Source organism: Tachypleus tridentatus, chromosome 10, assembly GCF_004210375.1.
Source record: "Tachypleus tridentatus isolate NWPU-2018 chromosome 10, ASM421037v1, whole genome shotgun sequence".
NCBI classification, from domain to species: Eukaryota; Metazoa; Arthropoda; class Merostomata; order Xiphosura; family Limulidae; genus Tachypleus; species Tachypleus tridentatus.
This window is the reverse complement of record NC_134834.1, coordinates 100,249,550-100,272,126: the sequence shown is the minus strand read 5'-3', so window position 1 is coordinate 100,272,126 and position 22,577 is coordinate 100,249,550. Positions and strand designations below refer to the sequence as shown.

General features: G+C 37.2%; 1 protein-coding gene across 1 annotated transcript in view; it reads right to left on the bottom strand.

The window, feature by feature from the left end:
* The window catches only part of LOC143228427 (laminin subunit alpha-like), a 123,327-nt gene that overhangs the window by 34,717 nt on the left and 66,033 nt on the right, over positions 1-22,577 (bottom strand). Inside the window, exon 18 of the mRNA XM_076459690.1 lies at positions 185-314. Within this exon, the coding sequence (XP_076315805.1) occupies positions 185-314 (130 nt within the window). The remainder of the gene's footprint in view (positions 1-184; positions 315-22,577) is intronic.

Sequence of the window (22,577 nt, the reverse complement as noted above, 5' to 3'; positions counted from 1 at the left end):
ATCTAAGTGCAAACATTTCTGTTTTTGAAGATAATAGTTGTTTTATACCAAAATAGTTGTCTCACTAACGCTGATACTGAAGTTGAGTGATTAATCTTCTAAAAGACAGCTGTGACTTTATGTAGATTACAAACTTAAAAAATATATGTCACTCTTCACAAATTATAGCAACTTAATGTCCTACCTTGGACATCAGGAGAAATAAAAAAGTGGTCTTTATTACACTCTGTTACAAATCTTCCTGCTTGTTCCTGTTTGATAGGATGCAGGAGATTCTCATCAAACTGGTCTGCTGGGATTGCCAGAACATAATCCTATCAAGACAGAAATCCAAGAGATTACTGTATGTTAATATACCTGATATGAAATATAGAAATTCATTCAAAGAAAACAATTCACACATTCCCATGTATTTAGAAAAAAAGTCACACATCTTAATATATTTTCAATGATAAAAGACAAACTATAAAAATTAAAACTTGTGAAACAAAATTCTAAAATCAAATCAATCTGCCATGCACAAATTTGCTTTTGAAGTTCAAAATGTTATAATTTTTCTGTACTAAAATCATACTTCATACAGGTACTTCCCTCCTCTCACAAGATTAGCAGCTATTCTTGTTAACTGCTGCCACCTATATGCAAACATTTTCTTTATACATGCCACATGCTTTCTGCTCCTTCACTACTGGAATTAGGTGATTCCAGCTTGTACCTCATGTAGATCATCATGCATCACCTCTTCACCAACAGGAGCATAGTACACTCATGTGATACACCTGACTCCCTCTGTGCAACTCTACCACACTATCAGTTCAAACTTTAGCATTAAATGAAGCAGAGGAAAGGTGGGAAGTGTGAGTCGAGGAAAGTACCTATTAGAAATGTATATTCAATTTAGGAAAATTATAACTTTCGAAAAAGTATAACTCGAATCCTCCAATGATCAAGAGACCGGTGCGAGGGACGAACAGATATACCCCTTAAAAGCATCCAAAGGATCCCTCTGTAAATGAAAGAATCAGATCAAAAATTCTAGAGAGGGAAACTGCACCACTTCTGAACCAGGTATACTCTTTGTCCCTGTGTAGAATGTGTAAGACATCAGGGCAACAAAATAAAAGGAGCACATCAGAGTGGGACAGAAAGTAAGAAAGTGATTCTAACTCTAACCAGAGAAAGGTATTGTAACTCAATCCCACAGTGAGAAAAGTGGATAACAAGGAAGCATCCCTGGGTGTAGAGTGGGTAGAGTGTGGCAGACAATACTTGGTAAATCAACTACATCCAAAACCTCCTTGTGAGGTACTGATATCCACATGAGGGTAGAGTGAAGGCCATACAATCTTCACCTCAAAGCCAACAGCTGGGAAGTCAAGAACCACTCCAATTACAGGATTTGCTCTGAGCCATTAATTTGAAAACTTGACATCCAGTATCAAAAGGATGTCTATCATATGCAAGCTACTTACCATACTGTGAAACAGGCTGGGACCATTCAAATGGCAATGACATTCCATTGGAAGAGAAAAATGTACTACACCTGTGACCCACAACACAAAGAGAAATTTGAGGAAGGAAAACAGACAACTCAAAACCTGTGTCAGGACTTATGTAGATTAATTCATTCTAAATCCAAAACCTGCTCACAAGGTTCCACCATCCATACAACAATAGGATGACGGCTCCCAATCAAAGGGGTGAACTTTATACAGGCATCTCACTCTACTGTACTCATTATCCATATTAGAATTTATTATATTATGTTTGAGTGGAATCCATTCAGAAAAGTAGTAAAGACCACCATACTGCTCTAGAAGAAAAGTAGTAAAGACCACCATACTGCTCTTAATGAAAAGTAGTAAAGACCACCATACTGCTCTAGAAGAAAAGTAGTAAAGACCACCATACTGCTCTAGAAGAAAAGTAGTAAACACAACCATACTGCTCTAGAAGAAAAGTAGTAAAGACCACCATACTGCTCTAGAAGAAAAGTAGTAAAGACCACCATACTGCTCTAGAAGAAAAGTAGTAAAGATCACCATACTGCTCTAGAAGAAAAGTAGTAAAGACCACCATACTGCTCTAGAAGAAAAGTAGTAAACACCACCATACTGCTCTAGAAGAAAAGTAGTAAAGATCACCATACTGCTCTAGAAGAAAAGTAGTAAAGACCACCATACTGCTCTAGAAGAAAAGTAGTAAACACCACCATACTGCTCTAGAAGAAAAGTAGTAAAGATCACCATACTGCTCTAGAGGAAAAGTAGTAAAGATCACCATACTGCTCTAGAAGAAAAGTAGTAAAGATCACCATACTGCTCTAGAAGAAAAGTAATAAAGACCACCATACTGCTCTAGAAGAAAAGTAGTAAAGACCACCATACTGCTCTAGAAGAAAAGTAGTAAAGACCACCATACTACTCTAGAGAAAAAGTAGTAAAGACCACCATACTGCTGTTGAAGAAAAGTAGTAAAGACCACCATACTGCTGTTGAAGAAAAGTAGTAAAGACCACCATACTGCTCTAGAAGAAAAGTAGTAAAGACCACCATACAGCTCTAGAAGAAAAGTAGTAAAGATCACCATACTGCTCTAGAAGAAAAGTAGTAAAGATCACCATACTGCTCTAGAAGAAAAGTAGTAAAGACCACCATACTGCTCTAGAAAAAAAGTAGTAAAGACCACCATACTGCTCTAGAAGAAAAGTAGTAAAGACCACCATACTGCTCTTGAAGAAAAGTAGTAAAGACCACCATACTGCTCTAAAGGAAAAGTAGTAAAGATCACCATACTGCTCTTGAAGAAAAGTAGTAAAGACCACCATACTGCTCTAGAAGAAAAGTAGTAAAGACCACCATACTGCTCTAGAAGAAAAGTAGTAAAGACCACCATACTGCTCTAGAAGAAAAGTAGTAAAGATCACCATACTGCTCTAGAAGAAAAGTAGTAAAAACCACCATACTGTTCTAGAGGAAAAGTACTAAAGACCACCATACTGCTCTAGAGGAAAAGTAGTAAAGATCACCATACTGCTGTTGAAGAAAATTAGTAAAGACCACCATACTGCTCTAGTAGAAAAGTAGTAAAGACCACCATACTGCTCTAGAAGAAAAGTAGTAAAGACCACCATACTGCTCTAGAAGAAAAGTAGTAAAGATCACCATACTGCTCTAGAAGAAAAGTAGTAAAAACCACCATACTGCTCTAGAGGAAAAGTAGTAAAGACCACCATATTGCTCTAGAAGAAAAGTAGTAAAAACCACCATACTGCTCTTAAAGAAAAGTAGTAAAGACCACCATACTGCTCTAGAAGAAAAGTAGTAAAAACCACCATACTGCTCTAGAGGAAAAGTAGTAAAGACCACCATACTGCTCTAGTAGAAAGGTAGTAAAGACCACCATACTGCTCTTGAAGAAAAGAAGTAAAGACCACCATACTGCTCTTGAAGAAAAGAAGTAAAGACAACCATACAACTCTAGAAGAAAAGTAGTAAAGACCACCATACAGCTCTAGAAGAAAAGTAGTAAAGACCACCATACTGTTCTAGAAGAAAAGTAGTAAAGACCACCATACTGCTCTAGAGGAAAAGTAGTAAAGATCAACATACTGCTCTAGAGGAAAAGTAGTAAAGATCAACATACTGCTCTTGAAGAAAAATAGTAAAGACCACCATACTGCTCTTGAAGAAAAGTAGTAAAGACCACCATACTGCTCTAGAAGAAAAGTAGTAAAAACCACCATACTGCTCTAGAGGAAAAGTAGTAAAGACCACTATACTGCTCTAGAGGAATAGTAGTAAAGATCACCATACTGCTCTAGAAGAAAAGTAGTAAAGACCACCATACTGCTCTAGAAGAAAAGTAGTAAAGACCACCATACTGCTCTTCAAGAAAAGTAGTAAAGACCACCATACTGCTCTAGAAGAAAAGTAGTAAATACCACCATACTGCTCTAGAGGAAAAGTAGTAAAGATCACCATACTGCTCTAGAAGAAAAGTAGTAAAGACCACCATACTGCTCTAGTAGAAAAGTAGTAAAGACCACCATACTGCTCTAGAAGAAAAGTAGTAAAGACCACCATACTGCTCTAGAAGAAAAGTAGTAAAGATCACCATACTGCTCTAGAAGAAAAGTAGTAAAAACAACCATACTGCTCTAGAAGAAAAGTAGTAAACACCACCATACTGCTCTAGAAGAAAAGTAGTAAAAACAACCATACTGCTCTTAAAGAAAAGTAGTAAAGACCACCATACTGCTCTAGAAGAAAAGTAGTAAAAACCACCATACTGCTCTAGAGGAAAAGTAGTAAAGACCACCATACTGCTCTAGAAGAAAAGTAGTAAAGACCACCATACTGCTCTAGTAGAAAAGTAGTAAAGACCACCATACTGCTCTTGAAGAAAAGTAGTAAAGACCACCATACTGCTCAAGAGGAAAAGTAGTAAAGACCACCATACTGCTGTTGAAGAAAAGTATTAAAAACCACCATACTGCTCTTAAAGAAAAGTAGTAAAGACCACCATACTGCTCTAAAAGAAAAGTAGTAAAGACCACCATACAGCTCTAGAAGAAAAGTAGTAAAGATCACCATACTGCTCTAGAAGAAAAGTAGTAAAGACCACCATACTGCTCTAGAAGAAAAGTAGTAAAGACCACCATACTGCTCTAGAGGAAAAGTAGTAAAGATCACCATACTGCTCTTGAAGAAAAGTAGTGAAGACCACCATACTGCTCTTGAAGAAAAGTAGTAAAGACCACTACACTGCTCTAGAGGAATAGTAGTAAAGACCACCATACTGCTCTAGAGGAAAAGTAGTAAAGACCACCATACTGCTCTAGAAAAAAGTAGTAAAGATCACCATACTGCTCCAGAAGAAAAAGTAGTAAAGATCACCATACTACTCTTGAAGAAAAGTAGTAAAGACCACCATACTGCTCTAGAAGAAAAGTAGTAAAGATCACCATACTGCTCTAGAAGAAAAGTAGTAAAGATCCCATACTGCTCTAGAAGAAAAGTAGTAAAGATCACCATACTGCTCTAGAAGAAAAGTAGTAAAGACCACCATACTGCTCTAGAAGAAAAGTAGTAAAGACCACCATACTGCTCTTGAAGAAAAGTAGTAAAGACCACCATACTGCTCTAGAAGAAAAGTAGTAAAGACCACCATACTGCTCTTGAAGAAAAGTAGTAAAGACCACCATACTGCTCTTGAAGAAAAGTAGTAAAGACCACCATACTGCTCTTGAAGAAAAGTAGTAAAGACCACCATACTGTTCTAGAAGAAAAGTAGTAAAGATCACCATACTGCTCTAGAGGAAAAGTAGTAAAGATCACCATACTGCTCTTGAAGAAAAGTAGTAAAGACCACCATACTGCTCTTGAAGAAAAGTAGTAAAGACCACAATACTGCTCTAGAAGAAAAGTAGTAAAGACCACCATACTGCTCTTGAAGAAAAGTAGTAAAGACCACCATACTGCTCTAGAAGAAAAGTAGTAAAGACCACCATACTGCTCTAGAATAAAAGTAGTAAAGACCACCATACTGCTCTTGAAGTAAAGTAGTAAAGACCACCATACTGCTCTAGAGGAAAAGTAGTAAAGACCACAATACTGCTCTAGAAGAAAAGTAGTAAAGACCACCATACTGCTCTAGAGGAAAAGTAGTAAAGACCACCATACTGCTCTAGAAAAAAAGTAGTAAAGATCACCATACTGCTCCAGAAGAAAAGTAGTAAAGATCACCATACTGCTCTTGAAGAAAAGTAGTAAAGACCACCATACTGCTCTAGAAGAAAAGTAGTAAAGACCACCATACTGCTCTAGAAGAAAAGTAGTAAAGACCACCATACTGCTCTAGAAGAAAAGTAGTAAAGATCAACATACTGCTCTAGAAGAAAAGTAGTAAAGACCACCATACTGCTCTTGAAGAAAAGTAGTAAAGACCACCATAATGCTCTAGAAGAAAAGTAGTAAAGATCACCATACTGGTCTAGAAGAAAAGTAGTAAAGACCACCATACTGCTCTAGAAGAAAAGTAGTAAAGATCACCATACTGCTCTAGAAGAAAAGTAGTAAAGATCACCATACTGCTCTAGAAGAAAAGTAGTAAAGACCACCATACTGCTCTAGAAGAAAAGTAGTAAAGACCACCATACTGCTCTTGAAGAAAAGTAGTAAAAACCACCATACTGCTCTAGAGGAAAAGTAGTAAAGACCACCATACTGCTCTAGAAGAAAAGTAGTAAAGACCACCATACTGCTCTAGAAGAAAAGTAGTAAAGATCACCATACTGCTCTAGAGAGAAAGTAGTAAAGACCACCATACTGCTCTTGAAGAAAAGTAGTAAAGACCACCATACTGCTCTAGAAGAAAAGTAGTAAAGATCACCATACTGCTCTAGAAGAAAAGTAGTAAAAACCACCATACTGCTCTAGAAGAAAAGTAGTAAAGATCACCATACTGCTCTAGAAGAAAAGTAGTAAAGACCACCATACTGCTCTTGAAGGAAAGTAGTAAAGACCACCATACTGCTCTAGAAGAAAAGTAGTAAAGATCACCATACTGCTCTAGAGGAAAAGTAGTAAAGATCACCATACTGCTCTAGAAGAAAAGTAGTAAAGATCACCATACTGGTCTAGAAGAAGAGTAATAAAGACCACCATACTGCTCTAGAAGAAAAGTAGTAAAGACCACCATACTGCTCTAGAAGAAAAGTAGTAAAGACCACCATACTGCTCTTGAAGAAAAGTAATAAAGACCACCATACTGCTTTAAAAGAAAAGTAGTAAAGACCACCATACTGCTCTAGAAGAAAAGTAGTAAAGATCACCATACTGCTCTAGAAGAGAAGTAGTAAAAACCACCATACTGCTCTAGAGGAAAAGTAGTAAAAACCACCATACTGCTCTAGAGGAAAAGTAGTAAAGACCACCATACTGCTCTAGAGGAAAAGAAGTAAAGATCACCATACTGCTCTTGAAGAAAAGTAGTAAAGATTACCATACTGCTCTAGAAGAAAAGTAGTAAATACCACCATACTGCTCTAGAGGAAAAGTAGTAAAGATCACCATACTGCTCTAGAAGAAAAGTAGTAAAGACCACCATACTGCTCTTGAAGAAAAGTAGTAAAGACCACCATACTGCTCTAGAAAAAAAGCAGTAAAGACCACCATACTGCTCTAGAGGAATAGTAGTAAAGACCACTATACTGCTCTAGAAGAAAAGTAGTAAAGACCACCATACTGCTCTAGAAGAAAAGTAGTAAAGATCAACATACTGCTCTTGAAGAAAAGTAGTAAAGACCACCATACTGCTCTAGAAGAAAAGTAGTAAAGACCACCATAATGCTCCAGAAGAAAAGTAGTAAAGAACACCATACTGCTCTAGAAGAAAAGTAGTAAAGATCACCATACTGCTCTTGAAGAAAAGTAGTAAAGACCACCATACTGCTCTTGAAGAAAAGTAGTAAAGATCACCATATTGCTCTAGAAGAAAAGTAGTAAAGATCACCATACTGCTCTTGAAGAAAAGTAGTAAAGACCACCATACTGCTCTTGAAGAAAAGTAGTAAAGACCACCATACTGCTCTAGAAGAAAAGTAGTAAAGACCACCATACTGCTCTAGAAGAAAAGTAGTAAAGATCACCATACTGCTCTAGAAGAAAAGTAATAAAGACCACCATACTGCTCTAGAAGAAAAGTAGTAAAGACCACCATACTGCTCTAGAAAAAAAGTAGTAAAGACCACCATACTGCTCTTGAAGAAAAGTAGTAAAGACCACCATACTGCTCTAGAGGAAAAGTAGTAAAGATCACCATACTGCTCTTGAAGAAAAGTAGTAAAGACCACCATACTGCTCTAGAAGAAAAGTAGTAAAGACCACCATACTGCTCTAGAAGAAAAGTAGTAAAGACCACCATACCGCTCTAGAAGAAAAGTAGTAAAGATCACCATACCGCTCTGGAAGAAAAGTAGTAAAAACCACCATACTGCTCTAGAGGAAAAGTAGTAAAGACCACCATACTGCTCTAGAAAAAAAGTAGTAAAGATCACCATACTGCTCCAGAAGAAAAGTAGTAAAGACCACCATACTGCTCTAGAGGAAAAGTAGTAAAGACCACAATACTGCTCTAGAAGAAAAGTAGTAAAGACCACCATACTGCTCTAGAGGAAAAGTAGTAAAGACCACCATACTGCTCTAGAAAAAAAGTAGTAAAGATCACCATACTGCTCCAGAAGAAAAGTAGTAAAGATCACCATACTGCTCTTGAAGAAAAGTAGTAAAGACCACCATACTGCTGTAGAAGAAAAGTAGTAAAGATCACCATACTGCTCTAGAAGAAAAGTAGTAAAGACCACCATACTGCTCTAGAAGAAAAGTAGTAAAGATCACCATACTGCTCTAGAAGAAAAGTAGTAAAGATCACCATACTGCTCTAGAGGAAAAGTAGTAAAGATCACCATACTGCTCTTGAAGAAAAGTAGTAAAGACCACCATACTGCTCTTGAAGAAAAGTAGTAAAGACCACCATACTGCTCTAGAAGAAAAGTAGTAAAGACCACCATACTGCTCTTGAAGAAAAGTAGTAGAGACCACCATACTGCTCTAGAAGAAAAGTAGTAAAGACCACCATACTGCTCTTGAAGAAAAGTAGTAAAGACCACAATACTGCTCTAGAAGAAAAGTAGTAAAGACCACCATACTGCTCTAGAGGAAAAGTAGTAAAGATCACCATACTGCTCTAGAAGAAAAGTAGTAAAGACCACCATACTGCTCTTGAAGAAAAGTAGTAAAGACCACCATACTGCTCTAGAAGAAAAGTAGTAAAGACCACCATACTGCTCTAGAAGAAAAGTAGTAAAGACCACCATACTGCTCTAGAAAAATAGTAGTAAAGACCACCATACTGCTCTAGAAGAAAAGTAGTAAAGACCACCATACTGCTCTAGAAGAAAAGTAGTAAAGATCAACATACTGCTCTAGAAGAAAAGTAGTAAAGACCACCATACTGCTCTTGAAGAAAAGTAGTAAAGACCACCATAATGCTCTAGAAGAAAAGTAGTAAAGATCACCATACTGGTCTAGAAGAAAAGTAGTAAAGACCACCATACTGCTCTAGAAGAAAAGTAGTAAAGATCACCATACTGCTCTAGAAGAAAAGTAGTAAAGACCACCATACTGCTCTAGAAGAAAAGTAGTAAAGATCACCATACTGCTCTAGAGGAAAAGTAGTAAAGATCACCATACTGCTCTTGAAGAAAAAGTAGTAAAGACCACCATACTGCTCTTGAAGAAAAGTAGTAAAGACCACAATACTGCTCTAGAAGAAAAGTAGTAAAGACCACCATACTGCTCTTGAAGAAAAGTAGTAAAGACCACCATACTGCTCTAGAAGAAAAGTAGTAAAGACCACCATACTGCTCTAGAAGAAAAGTAGTAAAGACCACCATACTGCTCTTGAAGTAAAGTAGTAAAGACCACCATACTGCTCTAGAGGAAAAGTAGTAAAGACCACAATACTGCTCTAGAAGAAAAGTAGTAAAGACCACCATACTGCTCTAAAGGAAAAGTAGTAAAGACCACCATACTGCTCTAGAAAAAAAGTAGTAAAGATCACCATACTGCTCCAGAAGAAAAGTAGTAAAGATCACCATACTGCTCTTGAAGAAAAGTAGTAAAGACCACCATACTGCTCTAGAAGAAAATTAGTAAAGACCACCATACTGCTCTAGAAAAAAAGTAGTAAAGACCACCATACTGCTCTAGAAGAAAAGTAGTAAAGATCAAAATACTGCTCTAGAAGAAAAGTAGTAAAGACCACCATACTGCTCTTGAAGAAAAGTAGTAAAGACCACCATAATGCTCTAGAAGAAAAGTAGTAAAGATCACCATACTGGTCTAGAAGAAAAGTAGTAAAGACCACCATACTGCTCTAGAAGAAAAGTAGTAAAGATCACCATACTGCTCTAGAAGAAAAGTAGTAAAGATCACCATACTGCTCTAGAAGAAAAGTAGTAAAGACCACCATACTGCTCTAGAAGAAAAGTAGTAAAGATCACCATACTGCTCTAGAAGAAAAGTAGTAAAGATCACCATACTGCTCTAGAAGAAAAGTAGTAAAGACCACCATACTGCTCTTGAAGAAAAGTAGTAAAAACCACCATACTGCTCTAGAGGAAAAGTAGTAAAGACCACCATACTGCTCTAGAAGAAAAGTAGTAAAGACCACCATACTGCTCTAGAAGAAAAGTAGTAAAGATCACCATACTGCTCTAGAAGAAAAGTAGTAAAGACCACCATACTGCTCTTGAAGAAAAGTAGTAAAGACCACCATACTGCTCTAGAAGAAAAGTAGTAAAGATCACCATACTGCTCTAGAAGAAAAGTAGTAAAAACCACCATACTGCTCTAGAAGAAAAGTAGTAAAGATCACCATACTGCTCTAGAAGAAAAGTAGTAAAGACCACCATACTGCTCTTGAAGGAAAGTAGTAAAGACCACCATACTGCTCTAGAAGAAAAGTAGTAAAGATCACCATACTGCTCTAGAGGAAAAGTAGTAAAGATCACCATACTGCTCTAGAAGAAAAGTAGTAAAGATCACCATACTGCTCTAGAAGAAGAGTAATAAAGACCACCATACTGCTCTAGAAGAAAAGTAGTAAAGACTACCATACTGCTCTAGAAGAAAAGTAATAAAGACCACCATACTGCTCTAGAAGAAAAGTAGTAAAGACCACCATACTGCTCTTGAAGAAAAGTAGTAAAGACCACCATACTGCTCTAGAAGAAAAGTAGTAAAGACCACCATACTGCTCTTGAAGAAAAGTAGTAAAGACCACCATACTGCTCTAGAAGAAAAGTAGTAAAGATCACCATACTGCTCTAGAGGAAAAGTAGTAAAGATCACCATACTGCTCTTGAAGAAAAGTAGTAAAGACCACCATACTGCTCTTGAAGAAAAGTAGTAAAGACCACCATACTGCTCTAGAAGAAAAGTAGTAAAGACCACCATACTGCTCTTGAAGAAAAGTAGTAAAGACCACCATACTGCTCTAGAAGAAAAGTAGTAAAGACCACCATACTGCTCTAGAGGAATAGTAGTAAAGACCACTATACTGCTCTAGAAGAAAAGTAGTAAAGACCACCATACTGCTCTAGAAGAAAAGTAGTAAAGATCAACATACTGCTCTTGAAGAAAAGTAGTAAAGACCACCATACTGCTCTAGAGGAAAAGTAGTAAAGATCACCATACTGCTCTAGAGGAAAAGTAGTAAAGATCACCATACTGCTCTTGAAGAAAAGTAGTAAAGACCACCATACTGCTCTAGAAGAAAAGTAGTAAAGACCACCATACTGCTCTAGAAGAAAAGTAGTAAAGACCACCATACCGCTCTAGAAGAAAAGTAGTAAAGATCACCATACCGCTCTGGAAGAAAAGTAGTAAAAACCACCATACTGCTCTAGAGGAAAAGTAGTAAAGACCACCATACTGCTCTAGAAAAAAAGTAGTAAAGATCACCATACTGCTCCAGAAGAAAAGTAGTAAAGACCACCATACTGCTCTAGAGGAAAAGTAGTAAAGACCACAATACTGCTCTAGAAGAAAAGTAGTAAAGACCACCATACTGCTCTAGAGGAAAAGTAGTAAAGACCACCATACTGCTCTAGAAAAAAAGTAGTAAAGATCACCATACTGCTCCAGAAGAAAAGTAGTAAAGATCACCATACTGCTCTTGAAGAAAAGTAGTAAAGACCACCATACTGCTCTAGAAGAAAAGTAGTAAAGATCATCATACTGCTCTAGAAGAAAAGTAGTAAAGACCACCACACTGCTCTAGAAGAAAAGTAATAAAGACCACCATACTGCTCTAGAAGAAAAGTAGTAAAGACCACCATACTGCTCTAGAAGAAAAGTAGTAAAGACCACCATACTGCTCTTGAAGAAAAGTAGTAAAGACCACCATACTGCTCTAGAAGAAAAGTAGTAAAGACCACCATACTGCTCTTGAAGAAAAGTAGTAAAGACCACCATACTGCACTAGAAGAAAAGTAGTAAAGATCACCATACTGCTCTAGAGGAAAAGTAGTAAAGATCACCATACTGCTCTTGAAGAAAAGTAGTAAAGACCACCATACTGCTCTTGAAGAAAAGTAGTAAAGACCACCATACTGCTCTAGAAGAAAAGTAGTAAAGACCACCATACTGCTCTTGAAGAAAAGTAGTAAAGACCACCATACTGCTCTTGAAGAAAAGTAGTAAAGACCACCATACTGCTCTTGAAGAAAAGTAGTAAAGACCACAATACTGCTCTAGAAGAAAAGTAGTAAGTACCACCATACTGCTCTAGAGGAAAAGTAGTAAAGATCACCATACTGCTCTAGAAGAAAAGTAGTAAAGACCACCATACTGCTCTTGAAGAAAAGTAGTAAAGACCACCATACTGCTCTAGAAGAAAAGTAGTAAAGACCACCATACTGCTCTAGAAGAAAAGTAGTAAAGACCACCATACTGCTCTAGAAAAATAGTAGTAAAGACCACCATACTGCTCTAGAAGAAAAGTAGTAAAGACCACCATACTGCTCTAGAAGAAAAGTAGTAAAGATCAACATACTGCTCTAGAAGAAAAGTAGTAAAGACCACCATACTGCTCTTGAAGAAAAGTAGTAAAGACCACCATAATGCTCTAGAAGAAAAGTAGTAAAGATCACCATACTGGTCTAGAAGAAAAGTAGTAAAGACCACCATACTGCTCTAGAAGAAAAGTAGTAAAGATCACCATACTGCTCTAGAAGAAAAGTAGTAAAGATCACCATACTGCTCTAGAAGAAAAGTAGTAAAGACCACCATACTGCTCTAGAAGAAAAGTAGTAAAGATCACCATACTGCTCTAGAAGAAAAGTAGTAAAGATCACCATACTGCTCTAGAAGAAAAGTAGTAAAGACCACCATACTGCTCTTGAAGAAAAGTAGTAAAAACCACCATACTGCTCTAGAGGAAAAGTAGTAAAGACCACCATACTGCTCTAGAAGAAAAGTAGTAAAGATCACCATACTGCTCTAGAAGAAAAGTAGTAAAGACCACCATACTGCTCTTGAAGAAAAGTAGTAAAGACCACCATACTGCTCTAGAAGAAAAGTAGTAAAGACCACCATACTGCTCTAGAAGAAAAGTAGTAAAAACCACCATACTGCTCTAGAAAAAAAGTAGTAAAGATCACCATACTGCTCTAGAAGAAAAGTAGTAAAGACCACCATACTGCTCTTGAAGGAAAGTAGTAAAGACCACCATACTGCTCTAGAAGAAAAGTAGTAAAGATCACCATACTGCTCTAGAGGAAAAGTAGTAAAGATCACCATACTGCTCTAGAAGAAAAGTAGTAAAGATCACCATACTGCTCTAGAAGAAGAGTAATAAAGACCACCATACTGCTCTAGAAGAAAAGTAGTAAAGACCACCATACTGCTCTCAAAGAAAAGTAGTAAAGACCACCATACTGCTCTTGAAGAAAAGTAGTAAAGACCACCATACTGCTCTAAAAGAAAAGTAGTAAAGACCACCATACTGCTCTTGAAGAAAAGTAGTAAAGACCACCATACTGCTCTAGAAGAAAAGTAGTAAAGACCACCATACTGCTCTAGGAGGAATAGTAGTAAAGACCACCATACTGCTCTAGAAGAAAAGTAGTAAAGATCAACATACTGCTCTTGAAGAAAAGTAGTAAAGACCACCATACTGCTCTAGAAGAAAAGTAGTAAAGACCACCATAATGCTCTAGAAGAAAAGTAGTAAAGAACACCATACTGCTCTAGAAGAAAAGTAGTAAAGATCACCATACTGCTCTTGAAGAAAAGTAGTAAAGACCACCATACTGCTCTTGAAGAAAAGTAGTAAAGATCACCATATTGCTCTAGAAGAAAAGTAGTAAAGATCACCATACTGCTCTTGAAGAAAAGTAGTAAAAACCACCATACTGCTCTTGAAGAAAAGTAGTAAAGACCACCATACTGCTCTAGAAGAAAAGTAGTAAAGACCACCATACTGCTCTAGAAGAAAAGTAGTAAAGATCACCATACTGCTCTAGAAGAAAAGTAATAAAGACCACCATACTGCTCTAGAAGAAAAGTAGTAAAGACCACCATACTGCTCTAGAAAAGTAGTAAAGACCACCATACTGCTCTTGAAGAAAAGTAGTAAAGACCACCATACTGCTCTAGAGGAAAGTAGTAAAGACCACCATACTGCTCTAGAAGAAAAGTAGTAAAGACCACCATACCGCTCTAGAAGAAAAGTAGTAAAGATCACCATACCGCTCTAGAAGAAAAGTAGTAAAAACCACCATACTGCTCTAGAGGAAAAGTAGTAAAGACCATCATACTGCTCTAGAAGAAAAGTAGTAAAGATCACCATACTGCTCTAGAAGAAAAGTAGTAAAGACCACCATACTGCTCTTGAAGAAAAGTAGTAAAGACCACCATACTGCTCTAGAAGAAAAGTAGTAAAGACCACCATACTGCTCTAGAAGAAAAGTAGTAAAAACCACCATACTGCTCTAGAGGAAAAGTAGTAAAGACCACCATACTGCTCTAGAAGAAAAGTAGTAAAGATCACCATACTGCTCTAGAAGAAAAGTAGTAAAAACCACCATACTGCTTTAGAGGAAAAGTAGTAAAGACCACCATACTGCTCTAGAAGAAAAGTAGTAAAGATCACCATACTGCTCTAGAAGAAAAGTAGTAAAGATCACGATACTGCTCTTGAAGAAAAGTAGTAAAGACCACCATACTGCTCTAGAAGAAAAGTAGTAAAGACCACCATACTGCTCTAGAAGAAAAGTAGTAAAGACCACCATACTGCTCTAGAAGAAAAGTAGTAAAGATCACCATACTGCTCTAGAAGAAGAGTAGTAAAAACCACCATCCTGCTCTAGAAGAAAAGTAGTAAAGATCACCATACTGCTCTAGAAGAAAAGTAGTAAAGATCACCATACTGCTCTAGAAGAAAAATAGTAAAGACCACCATACTGCTCTAGAAGAAAAGTAGTAAAGATCACCATACTGCTCTAGAAGAAAAGTAGTAAAGATCACGATACTGCTCTTGAAGAAAAGTAGTAAAGACCACCATACTGCTCTAGAAGAAAAGTAGTAAAGATTACCATACTGCTCTAGAAGAAGAGTAGTAAAAACCACCATACTGCTCTAGAAGAAAAGTAGTAAAGATCACCATACTGCTCTAGAAGAAAAGTAGTAAAGACCACCATACTGCTCTTGAAGGAAAGTAGTAAAGACCACCATACTGCTCTAGAAGAAAAGTAGTAAAGATCACCATACTGCTCTAGAGGAAAAGTAGTAAAGATCACCATACTGCTCTAGAAGAAAAGTAGTAAAGATCACCATACTGCTCTAGAAGAAGAGTAATAAAGACCACCATACTGCTCTAGAAGAAAAGTAGTAAAGACCACCATACTGCTCTCAAAGAAAAGTAGTAAAGACCACCATACTGCTCTTGAAGAAAAGTAGTAAAGACCACCATACTGCTCTAAAAGAAAAGTAGTAAAGACCACCATACTGCTCTTGAAGAAAAGTAGTAAAGACCACCATACTGCTCTAGAAGAAAAGTAGTAAAGACCACCATACTGCTCTAGAGGAATAGTAGTAAAGACCACCATACTGCTCTAGAAGAAAAGTAGTAAAGATCAACATACTGCTCTTGAAGAAAAGTAGTAAAGACCACCATACTGCTCTAGAAGAAAAGTAGTAAAGACCACCATAATGCTCTAGAAGAAAAGTAGTAAAGAACACCATACTGCTCTAGAAGAAAAGTAGTAAAGATCACCATACTGCTCTTGAAGAAAAGTAGTAAAGACCACCATACTGCTCTTGAAGAAAAGTAGTAAAGATCACCATATTGCTCTAGAAGAAAAGTAGTAAAGATCACCATACTGCTCTTGAAGAAAAGTAGTAAAAACCACCATACTGCTCTTGAAGAAAAGTAGTAAAAACCACCATACTGCTCTTGAAGAAAAGTAGTAAAGACCACCATACTGCTCTAGAAGAAAAGTAGTAAAGACCACCATACTGCTCTAGAAGAAAAGTAGTAAAGATCACCATACTGCTCTAGAAGAAAAGTAATAAAGACCACCATACTGCTCTAGAAGAAAAGTAGTAAAGACCACCATACTGCTCTAGAAAAAAAGTAGTAAAGACCACCATACTGCTCTTGAAGAAAAGTAGTAAAGACCACCATACTGCTCTAGAGGAAAAGTAGTAAAGACCACCATACTGCTCTAGAAGAAAAGTAGTAAAGACCACCATACCGCTCTAGAAGAAAAGTAGTAAAGATCACCATACCGCTCTAGAAGAAAAGTAGTAAAAACCACCATACTGCTCTAGAGGAAAAGTAGTAAAGACCATCATACTGCTCTAGAAGAAAAGTAGTAAAGATCACCATACTGCTCTAGAAGAAAAGTAGTAAAGACCACCATACTGCTCTTGAAGAAAAGTAGTAAAGACCACCATACTGCTCTAGAAGAAAAGTAGTAAAGACCACCATACTGCTCTAGAAGAAAAGTAGTAAAAACCACCATACTGCTCTAGAGGAAAAGTAGTAAAGACCACCATACTGCTCTAGAAGAAAAGTAGTAAAGATCACCATACTGCTCTAGAAGAAAAGTAGTAAAAACCACCATACTGCTTTAGAGGAAAAGTAGTAAAGACCACCATACTGCTCTAGAAGAAAAGTAGTAAAGATCACCATACTGCTCTAGAAGAAAAGTAGTAAAGATCAATGATACTGCTCTTGAAGAAAAGTAGTAAAGACCACCATACTGCTCTAGAAGAAAAGTAGTAAAGACCACCATACTGCTCTAGAAGAAAAGTAGTAAAGACCACCATACTGCTCTAGAAGAAAAGTAGTAAAGATCACCATACTGCTCTAGAAGAAGAGTAGTAAAAACCACCATCCTGCTCTAGAAGAAAAGTAGTAAAGATCACCATACTGCTCTAGAAGAAAAGTAGTAAAGATCACCATACTGCTCTAGAAGAAAATAGTAAAGACCACCATACTGCTCTAGAAGAAAAGTAGTAAAGATCACCATACTGCTCTAGAAGAAAAGTAGTAAAGATCACGATACTGCTCTTGAAGAAAAGTAGTAAAGACCACCATACTGCTCTAGAAGAAAAGTAGTAAAGATTACCATACTGCTCTAGAAGAAGAGTAGTAAAAACCACCATACTGCTCTAGAAGAAAAGTAGTAAAGATCACCATACTGCTCTAGAAGAAAAGTAGTAAAGACCACCATACTGCTCTTGAAGAAAAGTAGTAAAGACCACCATACTGCTCTAAAAGGAAAGTAGTAAAGACCACCATACTGCTCTAAAAGAAAAGTAGTAAAGACCACCATACTGCTCTAGAGGAAAAGTAGTAAAGACCACCATACTGCTCTAGAGGAAAAGTAGTAAAGACCACCATACTGCTCTTGAAGAAAAGTAGTAAAGACCACCATACTGCTCTAGAAGAAAAGTAGTAAAGACCACCATACTGCTCTAGAAGAAAAGTAGTAAAGACCACCATAGTGCTCTAGAAGAAAAGTAGTAAAGATCACCATACTGCTGTTGAAGAAAAGTAGTAAAGACCACCATACTGCTCTAGTAGAAAAGTAGTAAAGACCACCATACTGCTCTAGAAGTAAAGTAGTAAAGATCACCATACTGCTCTAGAAGAAAAGTAGTAAAAACCACCATACTGCTTTAGAGGAAAAGTAGTAAAGACCACCATACTGCTCTAGAAGAAAAGTAGTAAAGATCACCATACTGCTCTAGAAGAAAAGTAGTAAAGATCACGATACTGCTCTTGAAGAAAAGTAGTAAAGACCACCATACTGCTCTAGAAGAAAAGTAGTAAAGATCACCATACTGCTCTAGAAGAAGAGTAGTAAAAACCACCATACTGCTCTAGAAGAAAAGTAGTAAAGATCACCATACTGCTCTAGAAGAAAAGTAGTAAAGATCACCATACTGCTCTAGAAGAAAAATAGTAAAGACCACCATACTGCTCTAGAAGAAAAGTAGTAAAGATCACCATACTGCTCTAGAAGAAAAGTAGTAAAGATCATGATACTGCTCTAGAAGAAAAGTAGTAAAGACCACCATACTGCTCTAGAAGAAAAGTAGTAAAGATCACCATACTGCTCTAGAAGAAGAGTAGTAAAAACCACCATACTGCTCTAGAAGAAAAGTAGTAAAGATCACCATACTGCTCTAGAAGAAAAGTAGTAAAGACCACCATACTGCTCTTGAAGAAAAGTAGTAAAGACCACCATACTGCTCTAAAAGAAAAGTAGTAAAGACCACCATACTGCTCTAGAGGAAAAGTAGTAAAGACCACCATACTGCTCTAGAGGAAAAGTAGTAAAGACCACCATACTGCTCTAGAAGAAAAGTAGTAAAGGTCACCATACTGCTCTTGAAGAAAAGTAGTAAAGACCACCATACTGCTCTAGAAGAAAAGTAGTAAAGACCACCATACTGCTCTAGAAGAAAAGTAGTAAAGACCACCATAGTGCTCTAGAAGAAAAGTAGTAAAGATCACGATACTGCTCTTGAAGAAAAGTAGTAAAGACCACCATACTGCTCTAGAAGAAAAGTAGTAAAGATCACCATACTGCTCTAGAGGAAAAGTAGTAAAGACCACCATACTGCTCTTGAAGAAAAGTAGTAAAGACCACCATACTGCTCTAGAAGAAAAGTAGTAAAGACCACCATACTGCTCTAGAAGAAAAGTAGTAAAGACCACCATACTGCTCTAGAGGAAAAGTAGTAAAGATCACCATACTGCTGTTGAAGAAAAGTAGTAAAGACCACTATACTGCTCTAGTAGAAAAGTAGTAAAGACCACCATACTGCTCTAGAAGTAAAGTAGTAAAGACCACCATACTGCTCTAGAAGTAAAGTAGTAAAGACCACCATACTGCTCTAGAAGAAAAGTAGTAAAGACCACCATACTGCTCTAGAAGAAAAGTAGTAAAGATCACCATACTGCTCTAGAATAAAAATTAGTAAAAACCACCATACTGCTCTAGAGGAAAAGTAGTAAAGACCACCATACTGCTCTAGAGGAAAAGTAGTAAAGACGACCATACTGCTCTAGAAGAAAAGTAGTAAAGACCACCATACTGCTCTTAAAGAAAAGTAGTAAAGACCACCATACTGCTCTAGAAGAAAAGTAGTAAAAACCACCATACTTCTCTAGAGGAAAAGTAGTAAAGACCACCATACTGCTCTAGAAGAAAAGTAGTAAAGACCACCATACTGCTCTAGTAGAAAAGTAGTAAAGACCACCATACTGCTCTTGAAGAAAAGTAGTAAAGACCACCATACTGCTCTAGAAGAAAAGTAGTAAAGATCACCATACTGCTCTAGAAGAAAAGTAGTAAAAACCACCATACTGCTCTAGAGGAAAAATAGTAAAGACCACCATACTGCTCTTAAAGAAAAGTAGTAAAGACCACCATACTGCTCTAGAAGAAAAGTAGTAAAGACCACCATACAGCTCTAGAAGAAAAGTAGTAAAGATCACCATACTGCTCTAGAAGAAAAGTAGTAAAGACCACCATACTGCTCTAGAAGAAAAGTAGTAAAGACCACCATACTGCTCTAGAAGAAAAGTGGTAAAGACCACCATACTGTACTTGAAGAAAAGTAGTAAAGACCACCATACTGGTCTAAAAGAAAAGTAGTAAAGACCACCATACTGCTCTATAAGAAAAGTAGTAAAGATCACCATACTGCTCTAGAAGAAAAGTAGTAAAAACCACCATACTGCTCTAGAGGAATAGTAGTAAAGATCACGATACTGCTCTAGAATAAAAATTAGTAAAAACCACCATACTGCTCTAGAAGAAAAGTAGTAAAGACCACCATACTGCTCTAGAAGAAAAGTAGTAAAGACCACCATACTGCTCTAGAAGAAAAGTAGTAAAGATCACCATACTGCTCTAGAAGAAGAGTAGTAAAAACCACCATACTGCTCTAGAAGAAAAGTAGTAAAGATCACCATACTGCTCTAGAAGAAAAGTAGGAAAGACCACCATACTGCTCTAGAAGAAGAGTAGTAAAAACCACCATACTGCTCTAGAAGAAAAGTAGTAAAGATCACCATACTGCTCTAGAAGAAAAGTAGTAAAGACCACCATACTGCTCTAGAGGAAAAGTAGTAAAGATCACCATACTGCTCTAGAAGAAAAGTAGTAAAGACCACCATACTGCTCTAGAAGAAAAGTAGTAAAGACCACCATACTGCTCTAGAAGAAAAGTAGTAAAGATCACCATACTGCTCTAGAAGAAAAGTAGTAAAGATCACCATACTGCTCTTGAAGAAAAGTAGTAAAGACCACCATACTGCTCTAGAAGAAAAGTAGTAAAGATCACCATACTGCTCTAGAAGAAGAGTAGTAAAAACCACCATACTGCTCTAGAAGAAAAGTGGTAAAGATCACCATACTGCTCTAGAAGAAAAGTAGTAAAGATCACCATACTGCTCTAGAAGAAAAATAGTAAAGACCAACATACTGCTCTAGAAGAAAAGTAGTAAAGACCACCATACTGCTCTAGAAGAAAAGTAGTAAAGATCAGCATACTGCTCTAGAAGAAAAGTAGTAAAGATCACGATACTGCTCTTGAAGAAAAGTAGTAAAGACCACCATACTGCTCTAGAAGAAAAGTAGTAAAGATCACCATAATGCTCTAGAAGAAGAGTAGTAAAAACCACCATACTGCTCTAGAAGAAAAGTAGTAAAGATCACCATACTGCTCTAGAAGAAAAGTAGTAAAGACCACCATACTGCTCTTGAAGAAAAGTAGTAAAGACCACCATACTGCTCTAAAAGAAAAGTAGTAAAGACCACCATACTGCTCTAGAGGAAAAGTAGTAAAGACCACCATACTGCTCTAGAGGAAAAGTAGTAAAGACCACCATACTGCTCTAGAAGAAAAGTAGTAAAGGTCACCATACTGCTCTTGAAGAAAAGTAGTAAAGACCACCATACTGCTCTAGAAGAAAAGTAGTAAAGACCACCATACTGCTCTAGAAGAAAAGTAGTAAAGACCACCATAGTGCTCTAGAAGAAAAGTAGTAAAGACCACCATACTGCTCTAGAAGAAAAGTAGTAATGACCACCATACTGCTCTAGAAGAAAAGTAGTAAAGACCACCATACTGCTCTAGAAGAAAAGTAGTAAAGACCACCATACTGCTCTAGAAGAAAAGTAGTAAAGACCACCATACTGCTCTAGAAGAAAAGTAGTAAAGACCACCATACTGCTCTAGAAGAAAAGTAGTAAAGACCACCATACTGCTCTAGAAGAAAAGTAGTAAAGACCACCAAAATGCTCTAGAAGAAAAGTAGTAAAGATCACCATACTGCTCTAGAAGAAAAGTAGTAAAGACCACCATACTGCTCTAGAAGAAAAGTAGTAAAGATCACCATACTGTTCTTGAAGAAAAGTAGTAAAGACCACCATACTGCTCTTGAAGAAAAGTAGTAAAGACCACCATACTGCTCTAGAAAAAAAGTAGTAAAGATCACCATACTGCTTTTGACAAAAAGGGGGTGAGAATGCATTAGAAAGTCCAAAGGAATATTGAAATAAGATGATTATGAAATCCTGATTTACTTATTTATTCAATACAAGGAATAACAGAATGGACAGCTATCCCCTTTACCCATGAAATCCATGGCTAGTAGTCCAGAACAGGCAAATTTATGAAGCAAACATCATGAGTTTATTCACCTTCAAGTTATCTTGTAAAACACTCCATCTCAACAACGAACTCTATTGTGAAATGAGGAGAGATAGAGCTCGAGTCAACTCGATAGTGTGGCTGATAGTGTGGATTTAGAGTTAAAGAATATCTGGTCAGGCACCACTCATTATGGAGTGGGATCTAGAAGATAAAAAAGTAGGTAAAGGCCCCAGTATAAGCAACTTGATGTTGAGGCCTGTAATATGGTATCCACATGGGGAGAACCTCACTGATGGTAGAGATCCATAAAAACAATGGGATTTAATGCTCACTCTGTGGATATATGAGGTTGGGGCATGAAAGATGATCCAAAACCAGATTGAAAGTACCACACACATTACATGCAATAAAGAAAGTGTGATGTGTGAGGGAGTAGAATAAGAGATCCAAAGTCCAAAACCACAGAACTCTGAACCCTCTTGGAATTACCCCCAGACAGTGTTTGGTGAGAAGAAGGCCTGACATATAAACAAAAGTTCAAGAACAGTGACATGTAAATCACTCCATTCTCAGATAAATTATCCAAAGTTTCCTGTTGGTTGTCACCCATACTCTCTATTTCCAAAGGGATGTTTCAATGAAAAGATGTAGACACGTATGCAGGGAAGAAAACAACACACCAGATAATGCATGGGCTCAGTTCAGTTACCAATGAAAAAGATATTGCAAGGAAGAAAGAAAGATTTGGAGTGGAAAGAGGATTCTGATCAAGGTTTCACTGTTCATGAAGCGCCCACTGAAGGGATCTTGACCAAAATAAACCAGTGA